General features: G+C 34.8%; 1 protein-coding gene across 4 annotated transcripts in view; it reads right to left on the bottom strand.

Moving 5' to 3' along the window:
- Positions 1-15525, bottom strand: part of TAX1BP1 (Tax1 binding protein 1) — a 56330-nt gene that overhangs the window by 29230 nt on the left and 11575 nt on the right. For all 4 annotated transcript variants that reach the window (XM_038129255.1, XM_038129257.1, XM_038129256.1 and 1 more), the window contains exons 3-5: positions 10441-10543; positions 6814-7001; positions 5042-5200 (exon numbers count right to left, since the gene is read on the bottom strand). In XM_038129255.1, coding sequence (XP_037985183.1) covers positions 5042-5200; positions 6814-7001; positions 10441-10543 — 450 coding nt within the window. The remainder of the gene's footprint in view (positions 1-5041; positions 5201-6813; positions 7002-10440; positions 10544-15525) is intronic.

Here is a 15525-nt window from a genome sequence, read left to right as displayed (position 1 = left end):
TTTATGAAAGTAAACCAAAGAAAAAGTTGAAATATTAAAAGCACCCTGAAACAGTTCTGTAATTATGTATAATGTGTCATCTTCTTAAGCAAAATAATTATAGTGTGTAACTACATCATTTTTCAAACAGTGTTATACTGCTAGAGTTGTATGCTGTATATATAGCATGATGCTAAATAAAAGCTTGCTACCAGGGAACATCACCCTAGTAGAAGCAAAGTAACTCTGAAACACTAACAGAAGGTTGTAAGAAAAAGACGTGACATTTCTGAAACATTTCCAGTAATTTCACATTTACTCTGAATTCCCACACAGAGTAATAACAGATTAAGTTAAATCTTCACACTCGGTAAGAACTATTTTAATGTCATCTGGGGAAAAAAAAAAGTAAGGTTGTTTAACTGACATGAAAACTGCTGCAAAGGAATAGTATGCTTTCCTCTAACTGAAAATATAGCAAGCCTATGCAAGCCCTTTTCAAAAGGCTAAACGAGAGGGGTAGGAAATTTTCATGCTTGGGGTCAGGAAAAAGGAAAGGCCACTTATACAGTCTCTAAACTGATTCTGTCAGAACAACTACAAACTGCATTAAGCAGGCCTTGGATAAGAGGAAAAAGATCAACCTAAAAGAAACAGACACTGAATTTGTCCCTCATCTCACAGCATCTCAAACTTTGGCAGGGTGGGGTAATGAACACAACTAAGTGGTAATAAACCATAAGTACACACTACAAAAGTGGGGCTGGACAGCATGTTCCCTGTGAGTGCTAACACTGACTAAGGCCAAGCTGTGTGTCTTGCAAATAACTTTTTTTCTGTGACAGTGGCAACAACAAGTAAAAACAGTGTCTGCAGAATCATTCATGTATTGAATACAATTTTTTTTTTATGAATGTGATAAAGCACTAAAAAAATTAACCAAAACTAAAAAAGCAAAAGCCTTTAGGGACAGGAGTGCAATAACGTGTTACAAGAAGATCTGTTTCAGGAACTCTAATAGCACATTATGACTTTATGTCTTGAAGGTGTTTATTCCTCCCACCTTTGTTAGGAAATGACATGGCTACCTTTTAAGAAGGAAACACAAAACTCTTTATCTTCTGAACAGCAAGGGCACCTTAGCAAACCAAAGTCTGTATTCTGCTGTAGCCATTAATTTCAAGTGCCACAAACACAGGAACCCTCCTATTCGTAAAACTCAAAGAATGGGAATCTTTTCAATACCTGAAAACATGCATAGAGCCCAACAGTCGAGCTTGATGGAGCACTGATTTTATTACACCTGAATAGATTCTTAAAAGCCATAATCTTCAAAGATTGATCTACTTTTAGCTTATCTCTTCCAAATATTTTCCCCAACCACTTACAAAATACCCCAACTCAGCAAAAAGCAGACAGAGAAGACACCAGCTCCACTGCCCAAAATTTTGTAGGAGTAACTAGGTCTGAAGAGAGGTCATTTAATCAGGAGTAGGAGGGAAGCACTAATTGGGATGAGCTGTGGCATTGTAATGTCTACAACTATCCTGTGTATTTTAAGAAAGCAATGCTTCTACAGAAGCATTTCTCAATAATCCAAACTACCTCTGAGCTATTTCTGAAAATAAAGTACTGATAAAAATCAAAGAGAAGTACTGATAAAAATCAAAATCAAACACCAAAAAGAAGAAAGTAGTCTAAAGGCATATGAATAAATATGAATAAAAAGGAGATTTTAATATAACTGTTTTTAAGGGAACATTTTAAAATTAGGAACTTGGAGCTTTCCCATCTTCCATTTGTTATGCTGCACCAAAGTAAAGCAACTTATGTACTACAACCCCTAACCACACCTTCCACATTCAGTTCAATTCAATCACAAAAATATAACATAGCTGAATAATAGATTTGATCAAAAGACAAAACACATGAGGTAAGATACCCATATAATTTCCTCTGAAGAAACTAAGAATGATTTTCAGAAATTGGGCAGATTAGCAAGTATTATGCATCTAGGAGTTCATAACTCCAGGGCTCCCTTATCACAACAAAAATGTAATAAGCAAATTTTAGTTGTCAATACATTGGCAACATAAACAGCTCTGCACTCAATTAGGATCAAATACATGTGCCTGTACAGACACATCCACTTCCTTGACAGATAAAATCACTGCTTTTTAAACACAGTGCTTTGTACTACTGTAGAATTTTTAGAGCTTTTTGCACAAGCAGAAATATACTGTGTATTTCTTGATGGAAGTACTTGCAAAAACAAACAAACAAACAAACAACCACTGCTAAGAGATTGCACACGGGTTCAATGTAACTTACCTTTACTTTTAACAGAAATACATTTCTATCAACTGTATCTGCCTTAAACTACAAAGGTAATGACATCCAGTATATAAAATAATTATATTTTCTTATATGGCCTATTTTGTTTTATTAATTGTTGTTCATTAGTCTAATATGCTCTAAAGAGTATTGGAAGATTTTTTAAGTAGAATTCCAAAAAAGTTAAATCTTTGCCTAAGTTAGAGATTTTTAAAAATACAGATTCTAAATTCATCTGTCCCACTTCTTAGCTATTTATGTATTAAAAGTTTGTAGAGCACAACTAAAAATTCACATTCATATGAAAAAAAGAGAACTAGAAACAAAAGAAGAAAATAAAAAGTTCCCATAATACTTAGTTAAAACAACTACTGAAAGGCAAAAAAAATACAAGCCAAGCCAAAGCAACCTGGCCCACACTAAGCACCTGTGAAGATTCTGCTGTTACAGAAAACACAAATACATTTTGATTACTTATCACTTTTAAGATTACCCCCTGTAGTCTAATATAAAAACATCCAAATTGACACATTGCTTAGGTTTATTGCCAACAACAACTATTCACATCACACAAAGCGCACTAGATTATCTGGGTGCTGTGTTCAGGAGCTGTTTTGTAAGACCTGCGTTAGTGGTTAGTTGGAATGGGGGTGTTTTGTGGGGTTGTTTTCTTTGGATTGTTGGGTTTGGTTGATGCTTTATTTTTTAAACAAGTCACAAGAAAAATAAAACCTAGGTACTGAAATCCAGCTGAGCGCCTGCATCACTGTTTCTCAGGAATCTTTAAATCAATCCACTAATGCACTGTATGTGTTCCCAGCAAACATACATTACACAACCCTTGGATCTACTGCTGTATTTCGTGTACTGGGCTGGGGGGCAAGGATAGTAAGTAATCTTTAAGACTGGAGAGCCACATATAAAGCATTGCTTATTAAAATTTCCAATGTTTAAAACATTAACTTATTGCATCTGATTTAGGAGATGCTCACTTAAATTTCAGAAATAACACTCAATTTATATTCTGCTTATATACATAAATAAATTAAAACTTTTTCAACTCAGCAGATATATTTCTTTTTTTAAAAATGTGAAAAACAGACAATAGGAAAAAAAATGCAAAATAAGAAAGCATCAAATTCTTAGAGACAAAAAAAAAATTCCCTAAATTAGAAAACTGCCATAGTATTTTAGCCAGGCAAAGAGCTACATCAGTCTCAGGTCAGATATCTACTTGTAGCTAAATTCAAGTGAGAAGCTTGTCACACTGCATCCTCTCTTCATGAAAATACAAGGCCAAAGCAGAACAACAAGAGTAGATAAAAAAAAAGAGACAGTAAAAAAACACAAACCCAATCCCTGAAATTAGGTACTATTTGCTAAATTTTGGTATCTTGGTGGCAAAACTATTCTGGATTAGTGAAGTTCACTGCAAAATGTGAGAAAGCATTGAGACATTTTTGTTCCTATGCAGTCTAACTGTATCCTTGTGTGACAGCAGTCAGATCCCATTTCAGAAATTGTACTAAAATGGAATTGAAAAGCTAACATGGAGTGGAACTGACAGTTGTTTTCAAACATTTGTTTAAGAGCCTCAAGGGACAATGAACAGTACCTATGTAGCTCACTCAGATTTATCTACCAAACTTATGATCTGTAAATCAATGAATTTATATGTGAATTTACATCCTTCTCTCATTGATTTGACCTAGTTCTCCCATGCATGAGAAATTAAAATATTTTTTAACAGAAAAAAACTTTATTCTAAACAACATCTTATCCTTTCTTTTTTCCTTAGCCAACACTCCAGCCCATTTCATTCACTGTTCAAAAGTATACTACAAAGCACTAACATTTTCAAGTTCTCTCAAAAAATTCCTATTAAAGGTGCATGACACAGGACTGTTGACATGTACACACTAGTACCTAGAAATAGTCTATTAACTGCTGTCCACAGCTAAATATGTAGGTTTCATTACTTCAAATTTGTCCATGTCACCACCTCCCTCCCACATGTTTTTAATCTTCTCCTAAAAGTTGTTTTTTTTAAAAAAGCAGCAGCTTAAAAATAGATTAGGTCCAACTTTTAGGTGCCCTTTTTATAGTATTAGATTTCCTTCTTACCACATGCAGAATTTCAAATTAAGCTGGCTTTGGTTTAGTCTACATTTACATTTTTACTATTGATTAACACTTTGAGCAGATTTTTAGGTTTATGCTTCTTTCCCTTTTGAATTGTGAAAAACCTTTTAAGAGAAGTCAGGTACCAGCTACTTTTCACTCTTTACACACCTTGGCAGAAGCATTCTCGGTTGATCTTTGCTTTTCATACCAAAAATGTTTACCATTTTCAATAGCCTGTGTTCTATGCAGCTATTCCCTAAGGAGAGGGTTTTTTAAAAGCTTTCCTCCATTTTAATTTAATGTAAGCAAATTCTAAATTATCAACTACATTCCACTATGAATTCCACAGTTAAATATCAAACATCTGGTAACAGTTGTCATCGATTATCTTACCAAGCCTGGTACCAAAAGCCTTAAATATTTTAGCCATTTTACGACATAAAAGGAATAGTGGCAGGAGGTTAATAGGAACTGCCCTATTCCAGTGTAAATGTCTATCTAACTGCTGAGGGGTTTTGATAGCTGATTTTCACAGTTTGACTGGTTCTTGAAAAAGCAGTAATACAGACATTATGAGTCAGCTTTAATCAGTTAAACAACTAACCTTTTGCTCTGCTTGCAGTTGTTCACATCTCTGCTTTTCATGGTTAAGTTCTTTTTCCAGTTGTTCAACTTGATCTCTGAGTTGTGTCGTTTCCTTTTCCAGAACAGAAGTTACCTTTAACAGCTCTTCTTTTTCTTTTATTATTTTTTCAATCTTAAACTGTTAAAAAAAAAAAAGTGTTTTGGTTTGGTAATTTTTCTCCCCTTCATTCTAATCAAACAAGTGGATAACTAATTACTCCAGTGTTTGAGCAAAAACACAAACTCTGTGTTCCCAATTTAGGTTTTACAGTTTTCTCCTTATTCTCAAATTTCTGAAGTTTAATTGCTTTTACTGCATAGTACCAGACTACCATTAGATAGCATACTTTGCAGTGTCCTGATTTATCCTCAATTTTTCCTTCTTTAAATGAAAAGTGCCTTTACTGTTCCCAAGTGACAGCAACTGTGGAAGAGCTAATTCTGATGATGGCAGCTTGGTGAAAAAATGACAGCTGACTGTAGAGACATATATTCTCTCTACAGCAGTATTTGAGAAATTTCTTGAGAAAAATGAATATGCACATACACCCCACACCTCACCAACACTGAAAAGTAAGCCCTGGAACATGGAAAGTAAGCCCGGTGCCCTTTCACCTAAAGGCAGCTTATAAAAAAGACAGGCAAACTATTTAGTAAGGCCCGTAGCAACAGAACAAGGGGTGAAGGTTTTAAACTAAAAGAGGATAAATTCAGATGAGATATAAGGAAGAAACTTTTATGATGAGGGTAGTGAAACACTAGAAACGGTTGCCCAGAGAGGTGGTAGATGCAACACCCTTGGAAAAGTTGAAGGTCAGGCTGGATGGGGCTGTGGGCAACCTGATCGAGTTGGAGATGTCCCTACTCCCTTCAGTGGGTTGGAGTATATGACATTACATGGTTCCTTCCAACCCAAACCATTCTACAGTTCTATAAACAACGATCATAAAAACCACTTGAGAATTCATTTAATTTTAGTACTACGAGTACATACCTGAAAAACAAAAATATTCCAGATGTATCTCTGTGCAAATCTCTTACCCCTAAATTTTGAAAGCCATAAATCAAATACATTCATGTGTGTGCCTCGATGCACCTAACAGGATAAAATGTCTGAAGACAAAGTAAGGGAACTGCACTGAACAATTTCCCAAGAAGCAACTCAAACAAAAGTTAATTTGGGTTTCTTTTTTGCTTGTTTGGGTTTAAATAGGGTTCAGCCTACAAACAGCAACAAGCAATTGTAAAACACCTTGACTCTGGATATACAAACACAAGACCAATCACACTCTCTAGCAAAGAATACAATGCATAGAAAACTGCTTTAAATAATATAAGAACTACTCTAATATACTTAGGCACCTGCACTTATTCAGTTCAGTCTCCAGGGCTCTTAACTTGGGCAAAAATAAAAGTATACTGATTCCGTAACTCTTTTTCCTTACAAGAAGCACCATTTCACACAAAGGGTATCTTCCCCCCTCCAGTTAGTTGGTGACTTCAGATGTGAGAGAAGGGCAGTATCTACTCTTATGTTTCTCTGTCCATGCTTAATGCTATATATTTTTATATCTTGATTTGTTCAACCTGCAAATGTTCTGAACTTCAACCAAATACAACAGAACAAGCCAGAAATATATACATTACACAGATACATGCAGGTCTTTTCCTACTAGTTTTTTTTTCTTCAGTATCTGTGATTGTGTGTATATAGTACAAAAAAATAGCATTCTAAGAGTTTTTGTATCAAACCTCAAGAAGTCCAGCTTTCGTGGTCACCACTAACATATCAGAGTTTCCTTCATCTTCCATAGTGAGCAATTCTTCAACAGGAGAAGAGGTACGAAACTGGAAAGGTGTGCTTGCTCCACGGATTTCTCCTTTGTAAGTCACGTAACAAAACTGATAAAATTCTCCATCATCATTTGGTAGGTAATATCCTATCAAAATAAATTCATATTTGAAGAAGTATTCTACACAAGCTTACAAGTCTCCATCTGCAGACAGATTACCACATCATGTTTGACTTACAGATTTTATGCTCATTGCCTTGGTATGACATAAATATACCATCAAAACAGCAGAAACAAAAAGTCGTCCTATTTAGTAACCTTGATCCCCCAGCAATTTCTACTAGCATTTAAGACAAAGATTAAACAGTGTTAGGCAATAGCCGCTGTATGTACACATCACCTCACATACATCAGGTAATAGCTGCTGCATATACATTTATGAAACAGAATCATTGGCAATCAGACGCCATGAAATTGCATCATGACCACATTATTGTGTGACTGCTGTACAGTCACAGAACACAGAGGAACTGATTTTTTGGCCTTGAAGTACATACACAAGCAAATACAACAGAAAAAGACAAAATAATATGCAATGACAAGACATCTCCAACTTCAGTGGGTACCACTTATACACAGGGTTTTGTTGTTGTTTTGGGGGGGGCAGGGGTTTGTGGGATAAAAATCCTTTTTTTTTAAATTTTATTTTATTTTTTAATGCCAAAGCACAGAAATGCTCAGAATAGATGACACCAGCTGAAAGGGAAGAGCTTGGAGTTTAAAAAAGAGCTTATTTTCTAAAATTGAAAAAAATTCTTCTAGATTTTACGAGGTAATAAATCCTCTTTCTTGAAGCTATGTAATGGGACATGGTGCAAGCAAATTATTTGAGAAGAATTTCTACTATACAACTGAACCATTACCCACTAAAGTTTCAAGCCTCTTGCACGACCCGGATTCACAAAGATTTATCAATGTTAAACAACCATTTCAAGAACTACTGACATTTTTACCTTTATTAGTATATTCAAGACCCACACTTTACCCAATTTAATGGCAAGAAAACCAGCCACTTTTATTCAGAATACTCATTTTCCGATACTGCAGCCAGCCTGAGGATGAAACTAACACAATAAACCCTCACCCAGTGTTCAGTCCAGTAGGTGATGTCACCCATTTCAGCTCTTACTTCACCACATTTCAACCTTCTCCCTTTCTAACTTTATCATTAACTTTTCACCAACTTTTATTCCAGATTCCTGGAAGTCCTTTCCCAGTACTCTTACCTTTCCTAGAAATAGTAAAACATTACATTTGCTGTACAGACAGCACTTGCATCAAGAACTTCATATTTCCATTAGCCTTATACTTTACCAACAGTCGCTCGTGGAATAGTATCTGAATCTCAAAACATTCATGCTTTTGGGCCTGGCTGCACTTTCCTACATAGCACTGTAGTTCAATTTACCTGATTCAGTGCTTAAGTAAGATGAAACTATGCAGAAATAAATGCAGAACAATCGACGTTGCTGCTTCAGCACATTTTAATATTAGTTCAGACAACCTGATTTTAAAACTACTGAAAGTTTTTTTTTTTTTTTTCTTGTTCTAACATGTACTGGAGGAACACATTTCTCATTCTTTTCTTCTAGCATACTTACTTGATCATTAAAAAAAATACCACATTTAATATGCTGCACAACATTTACTATTTAGCTCAGATAATTAAGCTCCTGTAAGCTCTACTGATCTCATCTCAGCAACATTAAAATATCTTGCCAAACACAACCGGGAGACTGCTTGAATGGAGATTCAATCTGGCAGCCCTGTAAAAGTGGAGATCTGTCAAGATGGAACTTAACAGATGGGATAAAGATACTTGGTCTCTTTATGTGTGGTAAAATTTCTTCATACAAAGGACTGATAATGGCAGTTCTACTGAACAGAACAGTTCTACTCTTCTAGATGAATTTTTGTTTCAGTCCAACCCAATTTCATTCATTCAGTGAACTTTGGTAACTGTAAAATAAACTCTAATGATTTCCTTCCAGTTTCTACAGGGCACACACACTTTTCAATCGGCTTCAAGGTTATAAAATAGTTATCAGACCATGTGGATATGACCATCATTGAAAGCACCAGTATAAAAAAAAGACCTGGCAAGAGAAAGAACTCAACTCATAAAAGCTATTTGCAGGTTTAATATGACAACAAGCTAATACAGTCATCATTTCAGGACTTCAATTATTTAATTTTTTAATATGTTTTAAGCAATGAACACACACACAAACAAAGACTAAGGCCAAGACTGGGAAGTAAAAAAGAAGATAAGATTGTACACAAAATTCTGTTTGTACACAGAAAAGCATTTATTTAGTGGAGGTGCTCTTTTCATATGAAATTTTCACTGTGTGTAGATTTTTGACATTTGTCGTCTCCTGTGGCAACAAGTTCCGCATGTTGACTATGTCATAAAAGTCGTATCTACCTCCATTTTGAACTTGTCACTTGGTAGCTTACATCAATGGTTCCTATTTTTTTTGATATATAGAATGGTTAATTCACTCATGCCATGGGTAGCTGATTTTAGAGACGTCACTTCCCATTACTTTCCTTGCCCAGCCTGAAAAACCTGGCAGAAGGAAGTCTGGAAGGTCACTTTGTCAGGTTTCCCACTCAAGAGGCTGCTGTCAGCACCTGAGATTACTGTGGCTGTGCCTAAACAACTGTATGGAATTCTCATCCTTCCAAAGCAGGATACCTGTTCAAGAGCTGCACTACTCCCTCATGGTAAAAATGCTCTTCCTAATGTCAGACATAAACTTCCCATGTCATAACCCACAGCCACTGTCTCTTTTTCTATTTAACAAGTGTGGCTCTCATCTTTGTAACTCCAAACCTTTACAGAGAAGCTACTTCTTAATTCTGATCTCCTTTGTTACACTTTACTAGACCTGTTTTCAGACTGCAAAGGGGAGAGAGAGGGTATGACTTGAACACAGTGTTGAAAATGTAGTTATACTACAGACTTGTACAGTGGTGTAACATTTTCTGGTTTGTTCCTTATTCTTTTATTAAAAGCCTCAGATATTTCCATCAACTCCTTGCAGCCAAAAATCCCTTGCGACTCGATGACTATTCTGAACCTTCATGAAACCACCATCTACACTATTTATTCTTTGACAAGAATCACTTCACATCGATAATGTTTAAACTCCAGAGACTAAAGACTATGTAAAGACACAATGCACTAAGAGAGGCCAAGATTAAAAAGAACCTGCTGATGGTTAAACAAAGCCACTTATTGTATTTTAATGGTTTCCAGCAGAGCTTCTCTATCAGTCATGAATATCTGCCATTACTATGTAAAAAACATACTCAGTCACATACTTTTCCTTACAATTTTCCTTGACATCTAAAATAAAACCAAACTTCCCACAGTGAAAAGTTGAAAATTATCCTCCAATTTATCTTTTTTAAACTCCAGAACTGACTGTTATACAATGCTCAGCACCTAAATGAACCGATAAGTACTTAAAAAGTTGAGTAGGCTGGAAAATACAGATAGACACTGCCTTATACTCACCTTGAAAAGTCAGCACACAGTTAACAGTTGATCCTTCCACATAATTTTCTGGCATAGGTGACCAAAGAAACGTGTAATAATCTCTTGCTGTACTCCAACCAACCTAAAATTAAATAAACCACAACAAAAAAAGAATTCAAAAAAATTTAAAAATAAAGAGAAAATATTAAACAGAAGAATTTGATTCACACAGTTAAGATATCATGGTCTGGCCTTTACAACATACTGTAATATGCATATTTCTGCTTCAGAATGCAATGAAAAGATACTTAACAATGTTTACAAATCAGGAATATTTTAACAAGCATGTCAAAGATTTAGCATTAATTTTATTAAGCTTGTTACCTAAGGCAGTAAATGGGTCTAAGGCAATAAAAGGGTCTATATAAAGTAATATACCAGACAGTTTTCACTATACGTTAAACTATTTGCTACAGTATTTTTTTTCTATAAAGATACACACTTCTATACTAAAAATACAAAAATATTAATTCCTGATTTTATAATGAAATTTCCTTAGTGTAGGTTCTGCCACTGTTAACTCTTCTGTTTCCACAGTCCAATTGCTTCATCAGAAAATAAAAAGGAGGGGGAAAAAAGCTTCTTATGCTACTGAAAAGATCACAATAGACACTTGAATTTTTTCCGACAACTTCTGCAATGCTAAAGACCAGCATTTCACTGAATGCTAACTCTCTCATACATACACACTATGTCTGGAAAGAAAAAACGCAGATCTGCATGAAAACATAACTCAGCTAAGTCAGCACAGTCTTCTGCTAACTTCAAAAACCCTCTGCTCTCAGAGTTTTCCTTAGAGTGCAGTTCCCTACAGTGGCGAGCCACTGGCACGGGTGGCTCAGAGAAGCTGTGGATGCCCCATCTCTGGAAATGTTTAAGGTCAGGCTGGATGGAGCTGAGCAACCAGGTCTAGTGAGAGGGGTTCCTGCCCTCAGGCAGGAGGGTTGAAACTACATCTTCTTTAACATTCCTTCCAACCCAGGCCATTCTATGAGCCTATGATCCTACCCTATGAACACATACATCCCAACAGGCATGAAATACATTCAACTACACTAGAAAGCCAAAGCAACTACTGTATAGCAATGGATATTATTAATAGCATAATGGTAAAGGAAAAGAAGAAATATATCTGATGTATTCCACTGATGAAAAAAAATATACCAAAACCTTATGAAATGCTATGTGTTAAACAGTTTATCAGTAACTGGGAATGCTGTCATGGAAGAATTAAGATATGGAAAGGGAATCAATTGTTTCCCAATTATTATCAGGTGGGAAAGACTGTTTCAAAAGGAAGAAGAAAAAACCAAATACCCACACACAAAAACCACACAACAACCAAGAAAAGATTAAGTTATCAATCATGATTTTCATTGCTTCAATAGGCAACATTTCCAAACTCCAAGTTTAGAACTCTTCCTTTATAAAGAATACATTTCATCAGCATATTTTAAAAGTATTAACAGCTGGGGTTTTAAAGGAATTTTCAATTTAAAAAGAAAAAAAAGGAGAATACGTTTAGATACGCAAAGAGTACATCAGAGGTGGAAGTAATTCAATAGCAAAGCGGCAATTATATATGTATATAGGCATACATTTCATGTATGCAAATTAATACACAGCATTAATTTTAAAAATTCTGAATAGATTATTCCACAGATACCCATTTACTTCTTCACTTTTTATTAAGAAGTATGGAAGAAACTAATGTTGAAGATGATGGAGACTTTTCTATATTCTAAAAAACACAGATTAACAACAGTGAAACCAGATGAAATTCTCATTACTTCTGTAAGGCAACACTTATTAAAGAGAAGCAGAGCAGAAGCTCAACACATCCACTAGAATAGAATCACCTACTACATCTTAGGGCTATTCCTTATAAAGAGTTCTACGATATCTCCTATCAAGCAGCTTTTAAAAATGTCAGTGAAATGAGACTTCCTGGGGTTGTTGCTCCCACGCTTTTAAATATCTCAGAAACAACAAGGAAAACTCTTCCAGTAACTTTAAAGTAGTAAAAGCAATTTTTTCTCGAAAAAAGTTCACAGGAAACATTTTGCAAATTTTCACATTAGTCATGTCTTCAAATCCAACTCAGATGTTACTACCTTTTTTTTTTCCTGAACTTGCTTTTACTTCAGAAAAGAGAAGCATATAACATTATTTGCTGTCCTAAACTAAAGCACGCTGCTTTCTAAATTTAGCTCTCGGTGAGTAAAAAGTCAACATCGCCTTTTTCGTTTCAGAAAAGAAAATTACCACTGTATAGAACTGAAATAATCTTTTTATCTGTTAAAAACCAGAATATGCACACTCTGCTTCTAATACTATTTTCATTACTAAAATAACTTTGTTCCTTCTGATAATTAACACTGGAAAAAAAAAAAAGAGAAGAAACAAAATCCAGTGAACATAAACACAAAAATAAAAAATTTATTCCTGGAATCCCATATTTTTATATTTTTTTTTAGATATCACATATGGATTCATAAATTTAGTGATTTATCCTGAAACCAAAAGTTATTTTTATCAATACTCTACCTGTAGTAGTAATCAAGAAAAGGGGGCTTCTTTGTGGTCATTTAAAACTTTTGCCATACTGATAAAAACAAAAAGAATAATTATATAGAAAAAAAAATACCTCTCCTGGTCTGTTTCTCAGCAGGTGCTGAGAAAGTTTTAAGTATATTTTTAAGTATAACTTTATTCTGTGGACTAGTGGTAAAGAGAAAATTGTGACCCATCCAGAGTTAGCAGGGAATACCCAAGGAAGTTTACCCCACAGGTATTTTCTGTAAAAATTCCCCACATTTCATGTCATCCATTATCTCTTTACCCTGGTGAGGCTTCCTGTCTTACACTCTTATGATCATGACAATTCCATTCTTTCTTAATGGGCACACACAAGGCATCAGCAGTTGCGCATTGCCCAACAGCTCTTGTCACTGCACAGAATTTCAGAAAATGAGGGTTTTCCCTGCTACAGGTTGCACATGTCAAAATGTGACAATGCAGAGAAGGAAGTATGAACAAATGTCATCTTCCTCACAGTTTAATACATTTTAAAAGGGGAAGGTGAGTAATCTGTAGCAAAGCAAGTTAACTTAGTAACATTTTTCAACATCCTTCCTACACAACAATAAATATCATTAAATTTCACAGGGTTATTTCTTAGATGGCACAAACAAGGAGCAAAGCCACATAATGATATGCTGAGAACAAACAAAACAAATTTAAGCAATCCATGTTTTAGGTGCAGGATGTAGGCATTAAAAAAATCTGTTATTTTATCAACAGGTTTTAATAAACTTCCACTTTAGTACTTTGTATCTTTTGTCAATATTCCCTTCAATAAGCCTAGTATGGAGTAGACAGTGGTTCCAAATTACAAAATACAATACTGTATACATCCATATACATAGTCATAAAGCTTCCCTATGGCAACAGATCACACTATCACAGATACAAGACTACAGCACGCACTGGATGGCTCAGCAGTGATTTAAATGTGGTCTTCGACATAGATATTTCTTTCAGCTCAGAAAGAAAACCAGTAGATGTCTAAACTTTAACTAGGGTTAAGACTACATGAATAAAATTTAACACCGCTTAAGAGAAAGTAAATAAAAATTGAGAAACCAAACTAGTGGCAAAAGCTATGAAGGAAATCAACAAAAAGTGAAAAATATGAAGAGAAGATGGGAATATTTGCCAGCAGCTCCACAGTGAGTTTATACCATAAATAAAACCCTGCAGCTTTGGAAGCAAAACAAACTGCACCCTCAGCAACATTGGGCATATTAGCTTAGAAAAATAGTTTCATTTCAGAATCAGAAAAGCTACACTATTTGTCTTACTGCTGATGATACCAACAAAACCTACTACTAATAATATAGACTATCTTTCAGGTTAGTCTCTGAAATGGGAGAGGAGTCCAGATCCTCCACAAGAACCCACTCAATGTGAACATCTTACCTGTACAACACTGACATGAGGAAAATGGAAAATTGTCAGGTCCATAAGAACAAGAGTTTGGCTATTTCAACTGCCAAAACAGCTGATATAACTAACACTGAGCACCTCTTCTCATGAAAACATTATATAGAAAACAATCAAATGCTTGTGAGAATGATTTGAAAATTTCATTCCTGCATTTGAAATTCAAAACAATGAAAAGAAAACCACCGAGAGAAATTATGTCCATTATAAAAATATATTTAAAATAAGTCTTCAATAATACTGTATAAATTTTCATTTCCTTCATTCCTTAAGCAAGTTCTAAAAAGTTATGAAAATTATGAAGCTCCAAACATATTTATTTACATTAATAACTAGAACTTAACAGCTGTTAAAAGACAGTAACAAGGAGAAAGCCCACACTTAATTCCTGTTGAAGACTCATGTGAAGTTAACAGATATATTTTGGTACGAAGAACACATTCTTACGTACCAAAATGTGAAACCAAAGTTAAAGTTAACTTTACATATCAGCTGGGGAAAAAAAAAAAAATAATAAAAAAAATAAAAAAAAAAATAAAAATAAAATAAAATAAAAAAACACAACCAACAAGAAGTCAACTACAAACATGAAACCAAGTTCCAGTCAAAATATATAATATGTACTGATGCACAGTAGTAATGTCTTACTATCAGAAATCTTAAATAAATAAAAAATTTATATAGGACACACTGAGAAATTTTCTCTGAGCCAGTAAGAGCAAAACAGGCACAGTTTATTAGTCCAATTTAAAAACCTGGCACGAGCCATGGCAACCATTACAAATCCACATTCAAGCACACAAACATTAATTCTGCGAATTATAGAACTCCGACATAAAGCCTTGTGAAGTTCAGAGGAGAAAAATGAAGAATTACCTGTCAAACTACACTCACTACACTTCACTCGCTGTGAAGCCTGAACTCAGGTGCATTATCTGATGAGCACAGCAGCCATCTGCATTGACTGACTGTGCTGATACCATTACTTTTTATAAAATTCTTTGAAAACTCTGAAAAGATTTTGCTCAGAGTTCAAAACTCAAAAAATGGAAACATTCT

The sequence above is a fragment of the Motacilla alba genome, chromosome 2 (genome assembly GCF_015832195.1).
Source record: "Motacilla alba alba isolate MOTALB_02 chromosome 2, Motacilla_alba_V1.0_pri, whole genome shotgun sequence".
Classification (NCBI taxonomy): Eukaryota; Metazoa; Chordata; class Aves; order Passeriformes; family Motacillidae; genus Motacilla; species Motacilla alba.
Note: the sequence above shows the minus strand (reverse complement) of the source record. Positions and strands in the feature narration are given on the sequence as shown.